This window comes from Chanos chanos, chromosome 5 (assembly GCF_902362185.1).
Source record: "Chanos chanos chromosome 5, fChaCha1.1, whole genome shotgun sequence".
Taxonomy (NCBI): domain Eukaryota; kingdom Metazoa; phylum Chordata; class Actinopteri; order Gonorynchiformes; family Chanidae; genus Chanos; species Chanos chanos.
Window position 1 is genome coordinate 8,994,122 of NC_044499.1, and position 15,855 is coordinate 9,009,976.

At 40.4% G+C, this 15,855-nt stretch overlaps 2 protein-coding genes across 2 annotated transcripts; one reads left to right on the forward strand and one right to left on the reverse strand.

Annotated features, from left to right (window-relative positions):
• Nucleotides 1-503: 503 nt before the first annotated feature.
• tcea1 (transcription elongation factor A (SII), 1) lies at nucleotides 504-3,910 on the reverse strand. Its single transcript, XM_030775375.1, has 10 exons — nucleotides 3,784-3,910; nucleotides 2,833-2,895; nucleotides 2,627-2,732; nucleotides 2,397-2,499; nucleotides 2,055-2,200; nucleotides 1,750-1,806; nucleotides 1,352-1,506; nucleotides 1,080-1,226; nucleotides 906-977; nucleotides 504-746 (listed from the first exon to the last, which is right to left on the reverse strand). Exons 1-10 carry the CDS (start codon nucleotides 3,856-3,858, stop codon nucleotides 738-740), a joined length of 933 nt encoding a protein of 310 aa, XP_030631235.1. The 5' UTR covers nucleotides 3,859-3,910; the 3' UTR covers nucleotides 504-737.
• Nucleotides 3,911-6,292: 2,382 nt separating this feature from the next.
• LOC115812109 (oxygen-regulated protein 1) lies at nucleotides 6,293-14,822 on the forward strand. The gene is made up of 4 exons (XM_030774598.1): nucleotides 6,293-6,347; nucleotides 7,253-7,936; nucleotides 8,678-8,837; nucleotides 9,031-14,822. Exons 2-4 carry the CDS (start codon nucleotides 7,268-7,270, stop codon nucleotides 14,787-14,789), a joined length of 6,588 nt encoding a protein of 2,195 aa, XP_030630458.1. The 5' UTR covers nucleotides 6,293-6,347; nucleotides 7,253-7,267; the 3' UTR covers nucleotides 14,790-14,822.
• Nucleotides 14,823-15,855: the final 1,033 nt, after the last annotated feature.

The window sequence follows — 15,855 nt, forward strand, 5'->3', positions numbered from 1 at the left end:
AGCTGACAGAAACTTGAACCTCTGTTTCTATGGGAAAGAGGAAAAGTCAAAGTATATCACGACAAAAAAGACACTAAGAAGTGTGTGTAATTTACCAACCATTTTTGTATTCAAAATGTTTTACCGTTGACAAAAAAAAAAAAGAAAAAAAAAAAAAGACACGTGAACAGGAACATTTCTGAAGTTAACATGCACATAAATATGAAAATCGTTGTGAATGGGCAGCAAACTGGAAATATTTATAAAATAAACAAATTAAACCTCAACATAAATTCACCCAACAGAAAAAAAAAAAAAAATCTAAAGCATTTCTTCTTTTAAAATTTATTGGGCAACCTTCACAGAACAAATTAAATAAATGATACCTTTCATGAGGGCAAAGCAACAACGTCTACCGATGAATGTTGTTAAAATCGTCACCTACGCGAATATATATATATATAAAAAAAAAGTGATGATAAAATAAACAGGGGAAACGGGGAAAAAAAAAAAAACCCAAACAAACAAACAAACAAAAAAACATTGATCATAGTCCAAAGGCAGAGTCTAGCTAAACGTCAAGTTAAAACACAGGACATGTTTGTGGACCAACTATTCAAATTAAAACGGTGATGGCGTCTGTTGTGGCAACTGTGCACTGAGTACCACGGAGTTTGATGTTCTATCTGTACGAGATACAGAATCCTGGTCCAGGAATTGAGCTACTTCTCTGCACACAGAGAATGTTCTTCCTATTTTCAGCAGAACTGTAAAAACACATTAGAGTTACCGTTAACCTCGCCGCTTTGCATGACGTATGCTTTTGTGTGAACAAAGACAACAAAAAAAAGGGTAAAGGGTTAACAGTCACTTCTGAAAAACTTCCCAGTCAATACACTAGATAGAAGACAGAGAGCATAGCATACCTTCCACCGATTTCCGCACTCATTGCAAAAGACAAATGTGGTCATTGGCTCATCAGCGCTTCGAGTCTGGACCTGAGGAAAGCCAGATACGTACAAATTACTCAGAAAACCATACATCACCAAGTGAACTGATAGATGTGCATTTTCAAGCAAGTCACGGCTTTGAACACCTACCTGAGTGTAGGTACATTTCTTCTTTTTGCACTTCCCACAGGTGAACAGGTCAGTTTGGGTGCCGCCAGTCCTGGCCATCTGGTGATCCCTGATGGCTTCTTTGGTCAAGTTCTTACGCATTTCTTTCAACTCATCACTCGCCATTTCCTTCAAAAACAATTATTACATCATAAACTTCGCTCAGAACTCACAGAGGATCCACATAATAGAAAAAAAGAACGTTTTTGTAGTTGAACCAATTAAAAACGTCAATTAAAAAAAAAAAAACCTACCTCGGCGGTCATTTTGGCGATGCGGTCTGGAGGCACGTTTCCACACAGTACGTTCCTCCGCAGGTTGGGGTTCTTGAGGTCCTTAAGGTTTGAGATTCGGCTTCGTACGCGGTTCTTGTATTTCATGTCAGTGTTTTTGAACTCCAGGAAGATGCGTAGCAGTCAGTTAAAGAAGAAGACTAACATACGGTTGGATTATAACAAGGCTCAAAATTGGCTGATGCTGTGTAGAAAATGTTAATACATAAGTGTGGAGAAATAAAAACAACTATTTACGAGGCAATATAGACAGAATACTGCCACATTCTACTTAAAACTGTCATTCCTTTCTCACTGTCATCACACCAGCTCTAAGAGAACAGTTGCCATAAAAAAAAAAAGAAAAAAAAAAAGGATATATTCCTCAATCTGAGCTCCGAGTTCATCACAATCAGCTCCGATGGTAATGTAGTCATCTAACAGAAAAACAGAGGAAGACAAAGGAATCTCAACGTCACACAATAAACAACCAAACAAACTATGATGCCATGTCACACGTTGCTCTCATGAACTGTCAAACACTGTTACATACATACATCACTGGACTACGCTCGCATAACTTTAAATGTTTACACCTTGCCTGCTACCTGCACTATTCAATCAAGTGACTAAATTATGAGAGATTCATTATATGGTAAATGAAAATGTAAACTAATTGACCTACCTCCTGTCTGCAGGGCGTTGGACAGCATTTCTCTGCATTTGATGCGGACAGAGTCAGAGGTGCCCGGTGCTCGAGGGAAGGTGGAAATCAGTGTGTTGGGTGTGACCTCAACACTGTCGTTCTTACTACTTGAATTACTGCTTGAACTATTTCATAAGAGAGAGAGAGTGAGAGAGAGAGAAATAATGAAAACAAGCGTACTTTTTTTTTTTTAAAGACGATATTACAACTTGGCATTAGTTGCTGGTTTAGTCTGAGCCCCATTAAGGGTATCTCTGTGAGGGTTTGTGTTATTAAATATCCGAAAGCAGCATAGAGAAACTTTGTTCAATAATGTTATACCTCTCCTCCCTTGGCTCAGGACTGTCTTGAGATGGAGTCACCACTGGAGTTGTGGGCTCCTTCTTCCTCTCATCAGAGGATTTGTCTCCACCACCTGGCTCATCTACAAACCCAGCAAAACAAAACTCAGTATCTCAACATGTGACAGCATGTTCAATATCCATCCAAGCTTGCGTGCAACACATGAAGCGCCTCGTTCGGTCTCTATTTAAAAATACTGCACAGCTCACCCAAGAGCTTTTTCCAAGATTTGATCAAGGATTTTGCCAGCGACGTCACCTCCTCATCTGTGCTCTGTTTACGAATGGCATTCACAGACATCCCAATCCTGGTTGACTGTAGATAAAAGATTTTTCAGGTCATTATTTCATGTCTGTAATCAAAGAAGCACCACGTGAAAATATGACATCTGCCACCATTAACACATTTACACTACCTGAAGTAGCTCCAGGGTCATGGGTACATTCTTAAGCTCCTTGAGAAGATCCAGCGCGCCCGCCTGAAAACGAATCATAGCGTCGTGGTTAGCTTGTATTTCCATCACAACGCTTGTCTGTTTTCGTTGTGTATTTTGCTAAACAAGCTATGAGCATGCAAGGGCGAATGTCAAGGGGCAACCACTTGTTCTCTAACTCATACTGCATAACCTGTTACTACATGGGCTACACACGTTTAGACTATACAAGACTGTTAGTCACTTAGTGAGCAGCATGGTTCTGGTGCTGCATTGCAAAACGATGCTTGCATTCAGCATTTTCCTAAGGAGAAAACCAGAGCGATGGAAGTTACCGCGCTAAGTGCTGCTAGCAAATAACACTAGCCTACTCAGGCGCTGCCAAACGTTGAGATTTCTGGTCAAACGACTCAAAAGCAGGCGACGGCACACGTACAATCATCAACTTGACCGTAAACTCCGCTGTTGGCAAAAAATGCAGTTATTTTGCTACCGCTAACTACACTTGCTCGTTCTCTATCACTGCACTGTAGGTACAGGCTAGTCAACTTGCTAAGTGGTAGGTGCCCCAGTTACTTTTAAGTCAACACTAGCAAGGTATGCTACTGGCCTTAGCTAACTTTGCTAATTAGCTCCGCTTTGAGTGTAGCCAACTAGCTTAGCGAAACGAAACGTCTCTTTCCCCCTCAAGTTGTGCGGCTTAGGCTATAGTCATTTGACCCACTGCTGTCTACAAATATTAATAAGTGCATATCACCAGAAATGGAAAATATAAGTAGTTTAGAACTATTCCATGGGAACTAGGTTCGTAAATTAAGTCGATACCCTATCTGCACGGATAGTTTCGCTTAAGGATATCTTCGCTAATCAGTTAGCTAGCTTGGCTAATGTTATCACACACACACACACTTCATTCATGACAAAACACCTCACCCCATTCTTCTTCTGCGCCATTTTATCCATCTTTTTTGCAATCCTAATTACTTCTTCCTCCTCCTTTTTACCCATTATGAATGTTTGTTTTTTTTAAAGGCAGAGAGTATTTAAAAAGTTAAGACCGTTGATGCCACAACACCGCACAACAAACCGGCAGCGGACTGTCCAAAACAGACACAGCACTTAGCTGAGACAGTCAGACCCAACTAATCGTAGCAACAAGGAAAGATAATCAATCAGCTAGAAGTCGTGTTTGAAGTGAACGACTCTCCGTTGATCTGGCAGATTCTAGAATGTGTGTGTTTATAAACATATCCAATTTTGCTTAGAATTTATCAAGATTTTTCACTTATAATATTAGATTCTTGAACACATGGAAGACCAGTACTGTATGTCTATGCACTGACTCACAAAACACATTTAATATTACTGTCCCAAAAGAGGCTAGTGTGATATTCATATTTTGACAGGTCGGACATCAGATTGATAACTACATTTTTGCGTAGACGATTAGCCCAATTAAAGCGTCATATCACCGAGTAAATTGCAGAATAGTGTACGATAGAGTTCACTTCGTTTTAACATTTTAATCAAAACAGAGGATTGTTTAATGTGCTGTACAAACACTCAACGTGGACTAGTTTGTCTTGTCGCAAGGTAAAAAGCACTATGTTCGTGAGCGACTGAGAGAGAAATTCAAGCGATACAATTTCACAATTAACCACTAGATGGAACCCACGGACTAGTAGCTGGCCAAAGTAGAACACAATAGGCCCATAAATCTTTATTGTGAGTACAACCACACAAAATCTGTTCATGATATGATTGTTGCAGTTAGAAATGAAAAATCATTCTGGTGAATAAAAATAGTATTTTATCGTAAGTGTATCCCCAACATCGATCAATTATTATGGAAATCTCATAGAAAACGTATGTTGTGATAAAACAGTCATCTTTCATCCTTCTCAGAGGACAGGGGGAAATGTATAAAAGGAAACTGTACGTTGAAAATGTGAAACGACATTGAGAATTCTGCATGCTACTACGGTTTGCCTAAGCTTTTTTAAGGTTTTGTAATCCAAGATTAAAACAATGTGGCAGCTGAGAATGAGGCGTTGCAAGAACACAAAGCATAATATTTCTAGCAAATTTAAAATCAAAACATTCTGTTTAACACTGTCAGTTAATGTGTATAATTATGTGCATATTCATTTAATTATGAACAAATGCATTTTATTCTAACAAATACACTGACCTCGGAAAACAGCCTATATTTCACCTATTTCAGATTTTCAACCATCAAAACATGTTGCTCAAATCAATGTGGATTATACCAAATATTCACAGAACACATGTATGTCAATCAAGGAACATTAAAATGAAATGTGATATAACAGTTCAGGTATTACGATAACACACTGTAACAACAACAACAAACGTCCTGGAAATATTCTGGAAATCTGAGGCAGCAATAATGTAGCTAGCAATGGCTGGCTCAAATCCCCCATGTACCTATCTAAATGTAATTTTACCATGAATTCCACAGAACCATCTACATATGATTCTATTCTCTCCCTCATGGTGATGACAAAAATGTACTTGACTTGGAAACCCCAAGTTAGTGCCAACTGCCTAAGCAGCAGTAATATATGTGAGCACAAGGGGAACCCAATACACTTGAAAATGGGGTCTGGGCCTCAACGTAGATACAACAAAACAAGTTGTTTTTTTTTCCCCCTGTCATAAAGCGTTAGGAGCTAGCAAAGCACTGCTGTGAACCAATGGGCATCGCCTTATGCCTGCTGGACTCTCACAAGCAACGATGCTCTCCCACTGTGAAGCACATGTCTTATCTTTAGAGACTTTCCCTCATTGTCAGCTACAGTATAAAACCTCTCCGCACTAATCCTTATTAGCCAAAGACTTCTCAAATCTGATTACATCTCTGCAGGAAAATTAGAAACACCTAGGGCCATCTGTGTGTTCTCACACACACTGGTGAGGACACAGGTTCAGCTGGAGAGAATGTAATAAAAGACGGAAAAAGAAAGGTACAGGTCACAATATTAATACTTTTGAAGGCTTCGATAACCCTTACCCAAGGTGGACAAATAAGATTGACCATACAAAACATTAACTTAAAAAAACAAACAAACAAACAGATACTGGGAATGTTAGCCTAATTATTTGTGAGGTTATTATACCAGTTTGATAGGTATATACATGTCTTTTTGAATTAAGCCAGACATTTTTTTTATGTGGCACACCTATCAAAGTACCAAAATTATCAACACAGTCTCAGTAATGCTGGGCTTAGGCATAGGGTAAAGTTAGGCACTTGTTCAGATTTGATGTCTTAACGTAACTACTTCAACCAAAAACACTCCCTTAAGTTTACATTGCTTAAAATGCTGATTAACTGTGAGCAAAGATTACGCAAATCGACCCTGATGCAGATCGTCTAAAAATAGCCGCACAAGCGTCGTTGATAATCTTTTCAGTTGATGGGCTACACTCTCCCATGCAATGCTGGAATCGTCTCTCTGAAAATGTGAAACAAGGTAAGCAAAACATTTAAAGTGAGTTTTAGTTGTTTTCTATATGAATATGGTGTGGTACTAATAGTCCAGGAATGAACTACAACATTTAAATGTAATTATTCATTCAATTTAGTTGTTTGGTAATTGTAACTTTAATGACAATGTTCATGTTAACGCAGCAAGTGTTAGGGATCCAGTATATAAAAATAACTCCAGTGATATGCTTTAAGTGTACAGACTACTTCGATGAATAAGAGTTTTGATATCTCTGAGCTGTTCTGAGTTTGTCCTCCCAAATAATGTGGTAGAAATGCATAGCGAGTGAATTTCTTTCTAATACATTGTGTGGCTTATACATTTTAAAGAAACACTTTCAGGGGGCTTTAAAATAAGTGTGAATGATAATGGAATATGTCCTTTAAATTACTGTTTTCTGTTCAAATTTTAAAAATAAAACACATAAAAACAGAGTAAAGTTTAGTGTAAAAATGAGAATTGGCCTCTTACCTGAATCATGTTAAGTGTTAGCTGTTAGTAACCAAACTGAGTAGGGGGGTTACTTCCGATTGTCCGTGCTCAGTGCTATTCTAGCTACATAGACAAGTAGATACTAACCACTGTTTTACTGTGCCGGTGGTTGTTTATGATATTTTGTATAACAGTGGCCTAAATGAAGAATTTGAAGAATCAGTTGGTCAAATCCACATATAGGACATAAATTGCTCATGCTTAAAACAGCTTTAGGTAAGGAACTGAAAACTGGAGTAAGCCTCCACAGGAAAATAACATTTTTTTACTCACATAACTGTCTGGGTTAGCCATAAGTATCAATATACTTGATCCCTATAACATGTGGATTGTGTCTTTTATATAAATATGAAAGCTATTTCCATGTAAACTCACTTTTTAAATCTTGTTCATTTTAGCCAATCCCATTTGATATGAATTCCACTCCCCAACATGACACGACCCAGCTGGGTGTGTCCATGGGGAGTGTGCACACACTGGCCTCCAAAACAGTGCCCCTCTCTTCAGACCCCCATGCCTCAAAGCGAGTTTGTTTCTACAAGAGTGGGGACCCGCAGTTTAACGGACAACGTATGGTCATCAACAGCCGTACCTTCAAGACGTTTGATGCTCTACTGGATGCCCTCTCCAAGAAAGTGCCTCTACCTTTCGGAGTACGCACTGTCACGACACCCAGAGGTACACACACAGTGCGGGCCTTGGAGGAGCTGCAGGATGGGGCCTCTTATGTGTGCTCGGACCAGAGGAGGGTCAAGCCTCTGAATCTGGAGGAAGTTCATCGGAGACAGGTTCCCTGGAACACACCAAGACCTGTCAGTGCTGGGAGGCAGGCGCGCAGAGCGGTCATACGGCAGCTGGTTAAGAGAGGTGAAGTGGGCGTCAGAGCAGCCAAGATGACTGATAACAGCGTAACAGTAAGGACACCAAAGAGGCTGATAGTTTTCAAGAACAGGGATCCCACTGTTAGACGCATAGTAGTTCTGAACAGAAGATCTGCTCCCACTTTTGATGCACTTCTGGATTATCTTTCTCAAGTATTGCAGTTCCCAGTGGTGAAGCTGTACACCTCTGACGGCAGGAGAGTAAGACTCACTTTCATTTTTTTTTTTTTTTGTACTTTTGTTTGTTCTTCTTCTCAGCTGAGAGTAGAATGTAATCAAGAACATAAATAGCACATACATGTAATCAAAGAATTCTGCCTTGGAAATACCAAAATTAAGTCAACCAAAATTATGATTAGTGCTATAATTTGTACTCAGTTTGAAAGATTTAAAATAGTTGCGTTATCAGTAGTTGTACTGATTCTTCTTTAAGGCTTTGGAGATAAACAGATACGAGGTGAATTCCAGTAAGCACTTAAGGATAAAATTGTGCATTGCAAAACATAGCAACAGCTTAAGTGTTCTTTGAAAACCATGGCAAAGCAGCACACAGGTCTGTTTATTGAAAGTATAGACAAATTCAAAGTTTTGACCCCTGATCTGATATTGACCCCATGACATTTTAAAAATCACTTCCTCTGTATTTCATACCCTCAAATGAGAGAAAGCACTTTAATTGGCCTTACCTATCTGTTTGCCTGTAGACAGTAGTATACGTGTTGTATCACAGTTGGTGTGAGGTTGGCAGAGATTAATACCACGCTATAATCTGTTTCTGTCACAGATAAAAAGAAACACAAAGATCATTGTACATGCTGCGTACATCAGTCTCATGCTAATTATGTACTAAAAGTGTTAAAATGTTGAATATAATGATGAATATATTATTTGGTTTAGAACGGCAAGATTTTCTGTCTTTTAATCAATTTGTTTCTCTTCAAGGTTGAAGGTCTGCCTGGCCTTATTCTGTGCTCTGATGTAGTCGTAGCAGCTGGTAACGAACACTTCAGACCCGGTAACTATGACCTTCAAGGACCCTCTCAGCCTGCACATTCAAGCATATCTGGTTCAATGGGACCAATCAGGACACAGCCCCAGCTACGTGAGTCTGCTATTTTAAATGACCAACCTAGAACAGCACATTTAACAAGTCATATTAACAACTGATCTTATGTTAAACTACATAATTTCTAATTGATGTTTCATCCTCTTTTTTTTTATCACATTCAAATTTGTGCCATGCTTCTTGTACCTGTATATCAACTGGAAATATTTGGATCTTGTTCCATATGAAGAAACAAAAAAATCATTGGGCAGCAGTGTAAGGTCAAGGAATTTCTCTCTATCGTCTGAGAGATACTTTGTGAGTCAAATCAACAACTCACTCAATGGGAGTTTGTATGAGCAGAATGGACAGAAGTCAAACTCAAACTCAGTAGAGATGATAAACAACCAAAGGCCAGAATCAGAGAACATGGAGACATCTGACTGTATGGCAGGCATAGAGGAAGGAACTGTCCCTATCTGCATGCCTGCTGAAGATGACATAGAGAAATCTTTCAGAGTCAACCAGGATGGAAGCATGACAGTAGAAATGAAGGTTAGACTCACTATAAAACAAGAGGAGATGATCCACTGGACTACAACCCTTAGCCGCACCTTGACTGGAAGCCAAGAGAGGACAGTGTGCTCCTCACAGACTGGGTCAGGGCCTGACTCTCTGGATAACAAGATTGACCCGACCAGGAAGTCACGGGGCCTTAACAGATATGATGAGAGCTGCTCGACTCCACATGAAAATAATGTTATGTTCAACGAGGTGAGTACAGAATACTGTGGAAGCTCAGCTGAAAACTTAGAGACGTCCAAGCCCACTTTTCGGAGGCTACCCACACCAGGACCAAGATCCGTTAGAAGGAAGGCAACCTCAGTGGAAAGTATAAAAAGGGTATCAGATACAGAAGTTCAGGAGAACACCGTAGGAGCATATTCCTACATGGAACGTACAGCAGAGGGAGAGCTTACTGAAGGATATTGTGTTGTAAGTCGACGCAGCAGCAGCACAAGACCTGTTCCAAAGCCCAGGAGAACTGAATCCAATAAAGTCAAGCACAGCCAGTCTTACGGCTCCCTCAGATCACCTGGAGTGGCAGAGGTTCTTCAACTGAACAATAATGGCGTGGGGATTACGGAAACCATGCTGCATATACGTGAAACGCAAGAAAAGTGTGTCGACTATTTTGCAAGTTCACAAACTGATTTAAATAAAGGGCTTTCCAGGAGTGCGAAAATTCCGCGTAGAAACAAGCTGGGTTCCACAGACTCAGGGCCATCTTCCTCTACCAATGACTGTGATGTGGATCTCACCGGATTGTCAACAAGTTCTGACTCCCTGAATGGGAAGAAGAATGAAATCTTGTCACTGTCATCAAGACAATCATCCCCTCAACAAAAGATAAGCAACAGCTTGTCCTCATTTACTGACAACAGACACACTGAAACACACACTCTGGTAGAATCCAAGTCAGAATCAACACAGAAGGAGGTAGACGGCTCAGAGTCTGTGACAAAAGAGGGTTCAGAGGATAAAAATACTGAAAGTAAGAAAAAAAGAACACCAAAAACAGCAAAATCAAAGAAAAGTATATCATCCACAACCCCTAGCTCTGACAAGAGACAAAAGGGCAGTGTTTCCAGTTCTTTAAAGGATGTCAAAAAGATTAAATCTCCAGACAGTTTGAGCCATACAGGATCAGTGAGAAAAACACTGAGTACAGCAGAGAGTGACAGACGCAGCCAGAGACTTGAAACACACAAAAAGAAAATAAAACAGGAAGGAGACAACATAAGAAAAAGTAAATCGCTGACCCTGAACATTGGGAATCAGAAAGTTGCATCACTCGAGAAAGAGCTTAATTTAAAAGATGCAATCAACAATGATACAACTCATAATATAAACACTAATGAATCCAACACCCTTAGGCCTCCCATAAAGAAAAACATATTAGACATTTTACCATCCTCCCATTCAGGGCAAATCAAAAGGACCTTTGTTAAACAAAAATCCATGAATGAAACTAGAACCAAATCGCCAAAACAAAACTGGGAGATGAGTGAGAGTGCCTCAGTACCGACGCTCCATTCGCTTCCTAATGTTTATCAGTATGTTGAAAACTGGCTTGAAAAAATGCAGCCAGATTCTGTACCCTATATGGAAGAGACTGTTTCTGCAGACGCAGAAAACAAGTCAAAGCCTATGTTTCAGTTAGGCTGTGACTCCTCAGAGACATCAGATCAAAACAGTGAACCTGAAAAATGCAATGCACCAGAGAAAAGCGACTCTCTTGAGGACAATACTGTTGAAAGACCATTGTCTCGTCCACCTGTGCAAATCAGGTGTGATGGAGAACCAGTGGAAGAGCATCCACAAAGACTAAGGGCCTTTTGTAAATCAATGCCAAGTGTCCGGATACAACCTGCAGAGGAGGAGAGCAGAGCAAGAATGCACAAGTCAACTGAGGCCCTAGCACCTGTCGAAAGGGAGACGTTACAAAACACTAAGCTGAATATCAGATCAGGGGTCAAACCTGTTTTAGAGCAGCTATGTTTGTCTATACAGTCCATCAGGAGGGCCTCAAATCATACCCGAACAGAAAACATGGGGAAGTCATGCAGCCTCCCTGACTTTTCATCTCATGTGGCTTCTGCATTTGGATCTCCATCTAAAGCCCTTCTTTCTTTTTTGTCAGTAATGACTCTAAGAGATGGTATTTCTAGCGTTGGAGGAGATGAATCACGTGGAAGTAATGCAGACAGCGGCTCAGAAGCTTTGCAAGTAATGCAGTCCCTTGAGAAAATTGCCACCATAGAGGATGAGGAGGCACTCAGGGCTAGTTTGACAAGTCTGCGAAGCTCAACCTCTTCCAAATTACAGCAGAGCTGGAAAGATTTCCAAGAAAGAAATGATCTGGAAGAGAGTCCCCCACCATCACCAAGGAATTCAGAGCAGGAATTTGCTCTGGAGGTCAGTTCAGAGGGGGAAGATCAAAACAAAAGTCATTCATTTGGTATTGAACAACTGATGGAGGAGCTTAACATGTCTGATGATCTTCGTAGGGAGATTTCATCTCTGGTTGAAGGAGATAACAGTTACGATAAAGAAGAACTTCCAGAACATTCTGATAGCCTTAACAGTCATTCAGATAGAGTCACCAAAGACATAGATCGCACTGCAACTCCAAGAACATTAGAAGAAGCTGCTCACTTGGAGAAAGAGAGACAGTTCTCAGAGGAGAGAGCAAGCCAAGAAGAGGACATTGCAGAGGGTAAGCAAGCGGATACTACATCAGAAGTCTCCACTTTGCCCCCTAACTCCCCCGAATCAGAAAAAGCAAACAATGACTTGCTAACAGAGGAGCTAGAGAGCCACGGTCACACCTCAGAAATAGAGGACAATGTCCATAGAACTGGAAGCAGCTGCACAGAGGAAGGACAAAGTTGTGTAGAAGATCAGGTATTAGAAGGTGATGATGAAAATGTAGAGGAAACCAAATGTGTGCTGAATTCAAGTTTTCCAGAAGAAGATGTAAGCCTTGAAGAGGAGAGTGCCAAGCAAGGACAAGATGATTCAACATTATCTGAAGTTGAAGAGTACGAGCTAGATCGTACCCCAGTAGCAGAACTTGAGACAACAAGCTTAGACAGGAAAGATTCTGTTGTTTCTGAAAACCGAGAGACTGTAGCAGAAAGTGAGATCACAGAAGAACCCGATGGTTACGAGGAATCAAACAGCCAAGCTGAAAAGAAAGAAGTGACCGGTAGCTTTGAGCAGTCTGATATGTTATCAAGTGCATCAGAGACTGAGTATGCAGAAGCACAGCATCACAGTCTTTTGTCTGAAGCTGACTTTAAAAAGCAGGATACAGGGGATTCTGAGTCGAATAAAAATGACAGTGACACAGGTGACGTGAATGAAATCCAGAGCGCTCCTTTTACTGAGGGAGGTGTTGAGCACCTGAGTAGTAATGAAGAGGAAAATATACAAGAATCCCCAGAGTCAGAGTGTGATAATAAAGATGCCAAATCTTACCATTCAGAACAAGAACCTGAGGACTCTCTGTCTGAGTCACATAGGAGTCAAGACCCAGAGGATAGTAAAGAAGAACAGGTATCAAAAACAATCAGTCCCATTGACGATGAGAATAGTTACACAGAGGAGCAGGACAGCAATGAACTGGAAGACAATGAACATGCAGGTGGAACTCCTGCATCATTATGTGAGGATGTTGATGAAATACAGCACTCAGAATTGGGGGCTAAGGACTCAAACAAAGAAAAACCTGAACCATGGATAAGTCAAGATTCAGAGACTGAACAAGAGCGACAGCTCAGCAACCAGTCAAAAGCAACCAGCCAGGTACATAGCCATGATGATTCATTTGATGGCAGTGAAAAGGGGAGATGCAATCAAAGTCTTAAGTCTGAAGCATCGGCATGTGAGGATGTAGATGCTGAACTACAGCACTATTCCATTTCAGAACCTGAGGCTAAAAACTCTGAATCAGACAGAGAGTCTGAATCATGTGAAACCCTTAAATCCTATTCTGAAAATGTGGTCCACAAATTAACTGAAGCAAATGACACCATGAAACAACATAGCTCTGCAGAAGACAATTATCTGGAGGACAGAGTAGAGAAAATGAGGGAAGTGTTTGTAAAATCAGACCATGAACTGATAGATCATGGACAGGAACAAACCTACAATTCAGAGTCTGAGAACAAAGACTCAGTAAAAACAGAACCTGAATTATGCAAGAGTCAAGACAGAGAGAGAAATGAGGAATGGTCAAATTCAGCAGGAGTGACGGACTGGGCTGAGGACGACAGCTGTTTTATACATCCCTCAGTCGAGATCACACAGGAGCTTCTGGACTGTGTCAACTCAGCTTTGATGTCTTCCACTCTGACTTTTACCCGTGACCCCAGTGGAAACCTTAGAATTGAGCCAAAGGGGTTACAAATGAAAAAAGCCTTGGCAAGAACTAATGCCAACGGTACATATGGCCAGAGGCGCCTCCCCAGCCCGAACACTTCAGATCTCTCTGATTATAGGTCTGATATATCAGACACAGGCAGCTATCAGACACAGGACTCTTTGGAGCTTTTGACAGATAGTGGAGAAGACAATGTACCAAAGATATCTGTCTCTCAACGTAACAACATGCAAGGCTCTGAGAAATCACATATTATAAGCAGAGCTAAAGAAAATGGGTCCATGAAACCTAATTCTGGAAGTAAACATCATGACTTTGACAGTCCTGGTACAAAAAGCAACATCAGCCCAAAATCTTGTCAGGACTCCATGACCAAACACACAAATCAGAACCACATAAATTCCAACTCTTCAAGCTCAATAAGCGGGGAGTCGGAACTGGTGCAACGCATTCTTTCTCAGACAGATCCAAATGAAGGTGTGCTTATTGATAAGGGCAGGTGGCTCCTTAAAGAGAACCACCTCATACGTAAATCCCCTCCTGTTCCCATGGGGATGTATGGAAATGCAGACACTACGTCAGCGGACACAGGCCAAGAGAACACAAGTGAAGATGTCCCTTATTCACACTTTCAGAGCCAACCCTCACCAATGGCAGTTATATCCTCCTCTGAACTAGAAGACATGGCAAAGCCACCAACACCTAAATGCACATATTTTAATATGGTACATGGGAGCGATTCTGATCCATTCCAGGATGACCAGAGTATCAACAGTCGTAAAGGGATAAGTGACATTAAGAGGAGCAGGGAACTCAAGGTCTCTCCAGTGGCAGAGCCTTCTAAAATGTGGGCAAGAAAAAATGGGAGTCTCTCATCATTTGCTTCTGTGGATCTCAAGATGCCAGATGGTAAGGTTCACCCAGAGGGTGGAGCTGTGGTAGAACCTCCTACTGGAGAGAAACCTACTCACTCCCAGAGAATAGGCAGCCAGGCGCTGAGAGAGGAAGACACCACAGAGAGACTAAACCTCAGGTGCGGGCAGTACTGTCCAATCTTATAAGGTCCAAAAGGGAACGTTGGATCCAACTGTGCATTTGTAGCTATTATAATACGAGATAATTTCATATTTAAGGGTTTCTTAAGCAGCTTATGATTTTCCGTACGGGTATCCATGAATGTGTAATTTCACAGAGGCAAAACTTGAAATGATAAAACAAATTGCAATCCTTGTATTTTCTTAGGATTTTTTTCCTTTTTTTTTTTTTAACTTTGGTGCCTGGTCTAGGACTTGTATGTTGAGTTCTTAGCACTGAATGTATAGAAAATCCAGAAAAGAGATTTAAGTACTGGGGATATATTTATATAAGTTTTTCCCATCAAGGAAAGGTAATCCCCTGTAATGAACTGCTTTACTTGAGGAATCAAGTATCCTAATTGATATTGGATTTTTTTTTTCAAATATACGTTTAAACATCTATCATCCAACAGAAAATGGACGTAAAGATGGACATAAATACATATGTGAACACGTAATTAACAAACAAGCTCACAAACAGAACCAACATTGCATTCTTCTAGAATATTCATTTCCACTGGGAATATTAGTATCTGTTTATCAGTGTTTGATGTTTGTAGTTTCCGTTTCACTTACCACAACTTCCACTTACCTCTTGTGTATGTCGACAATGAAATGAGTTGTGCCTAAATACTCATAATGTGTTAGACAGTCCTTGGGTCATTAATCACCAGATGTCCATCCTTTCAGAAATGTATTTTTAGATGTTCACATAGGTTCATAATTGTTCAGTTAAGCAATGTCCTAATTATTCTATGTTTTGCTCTCCAACGATGACAGTCTCCTTTAAAATGTGCAATTTTTTCATGTTCTTTTCTTCTTTTTCCTGACATTATGAACAGTGTTTCAGACTATATTAGAGGTGTTCAGGACTTCACTGTTTAAATAACATTCTGTCTATCCTCCTGATGAACTTTTCTTAAATTGACAGACACTGCATAGACATAGTTCTAGGGATCTTAGAGTCAGAAACCTATACTGATTTTCACTGTGTTTGTGCCATTGTAAGAACTCCACACAGTCTCACCTTTTCATAAATCAAACAATATAA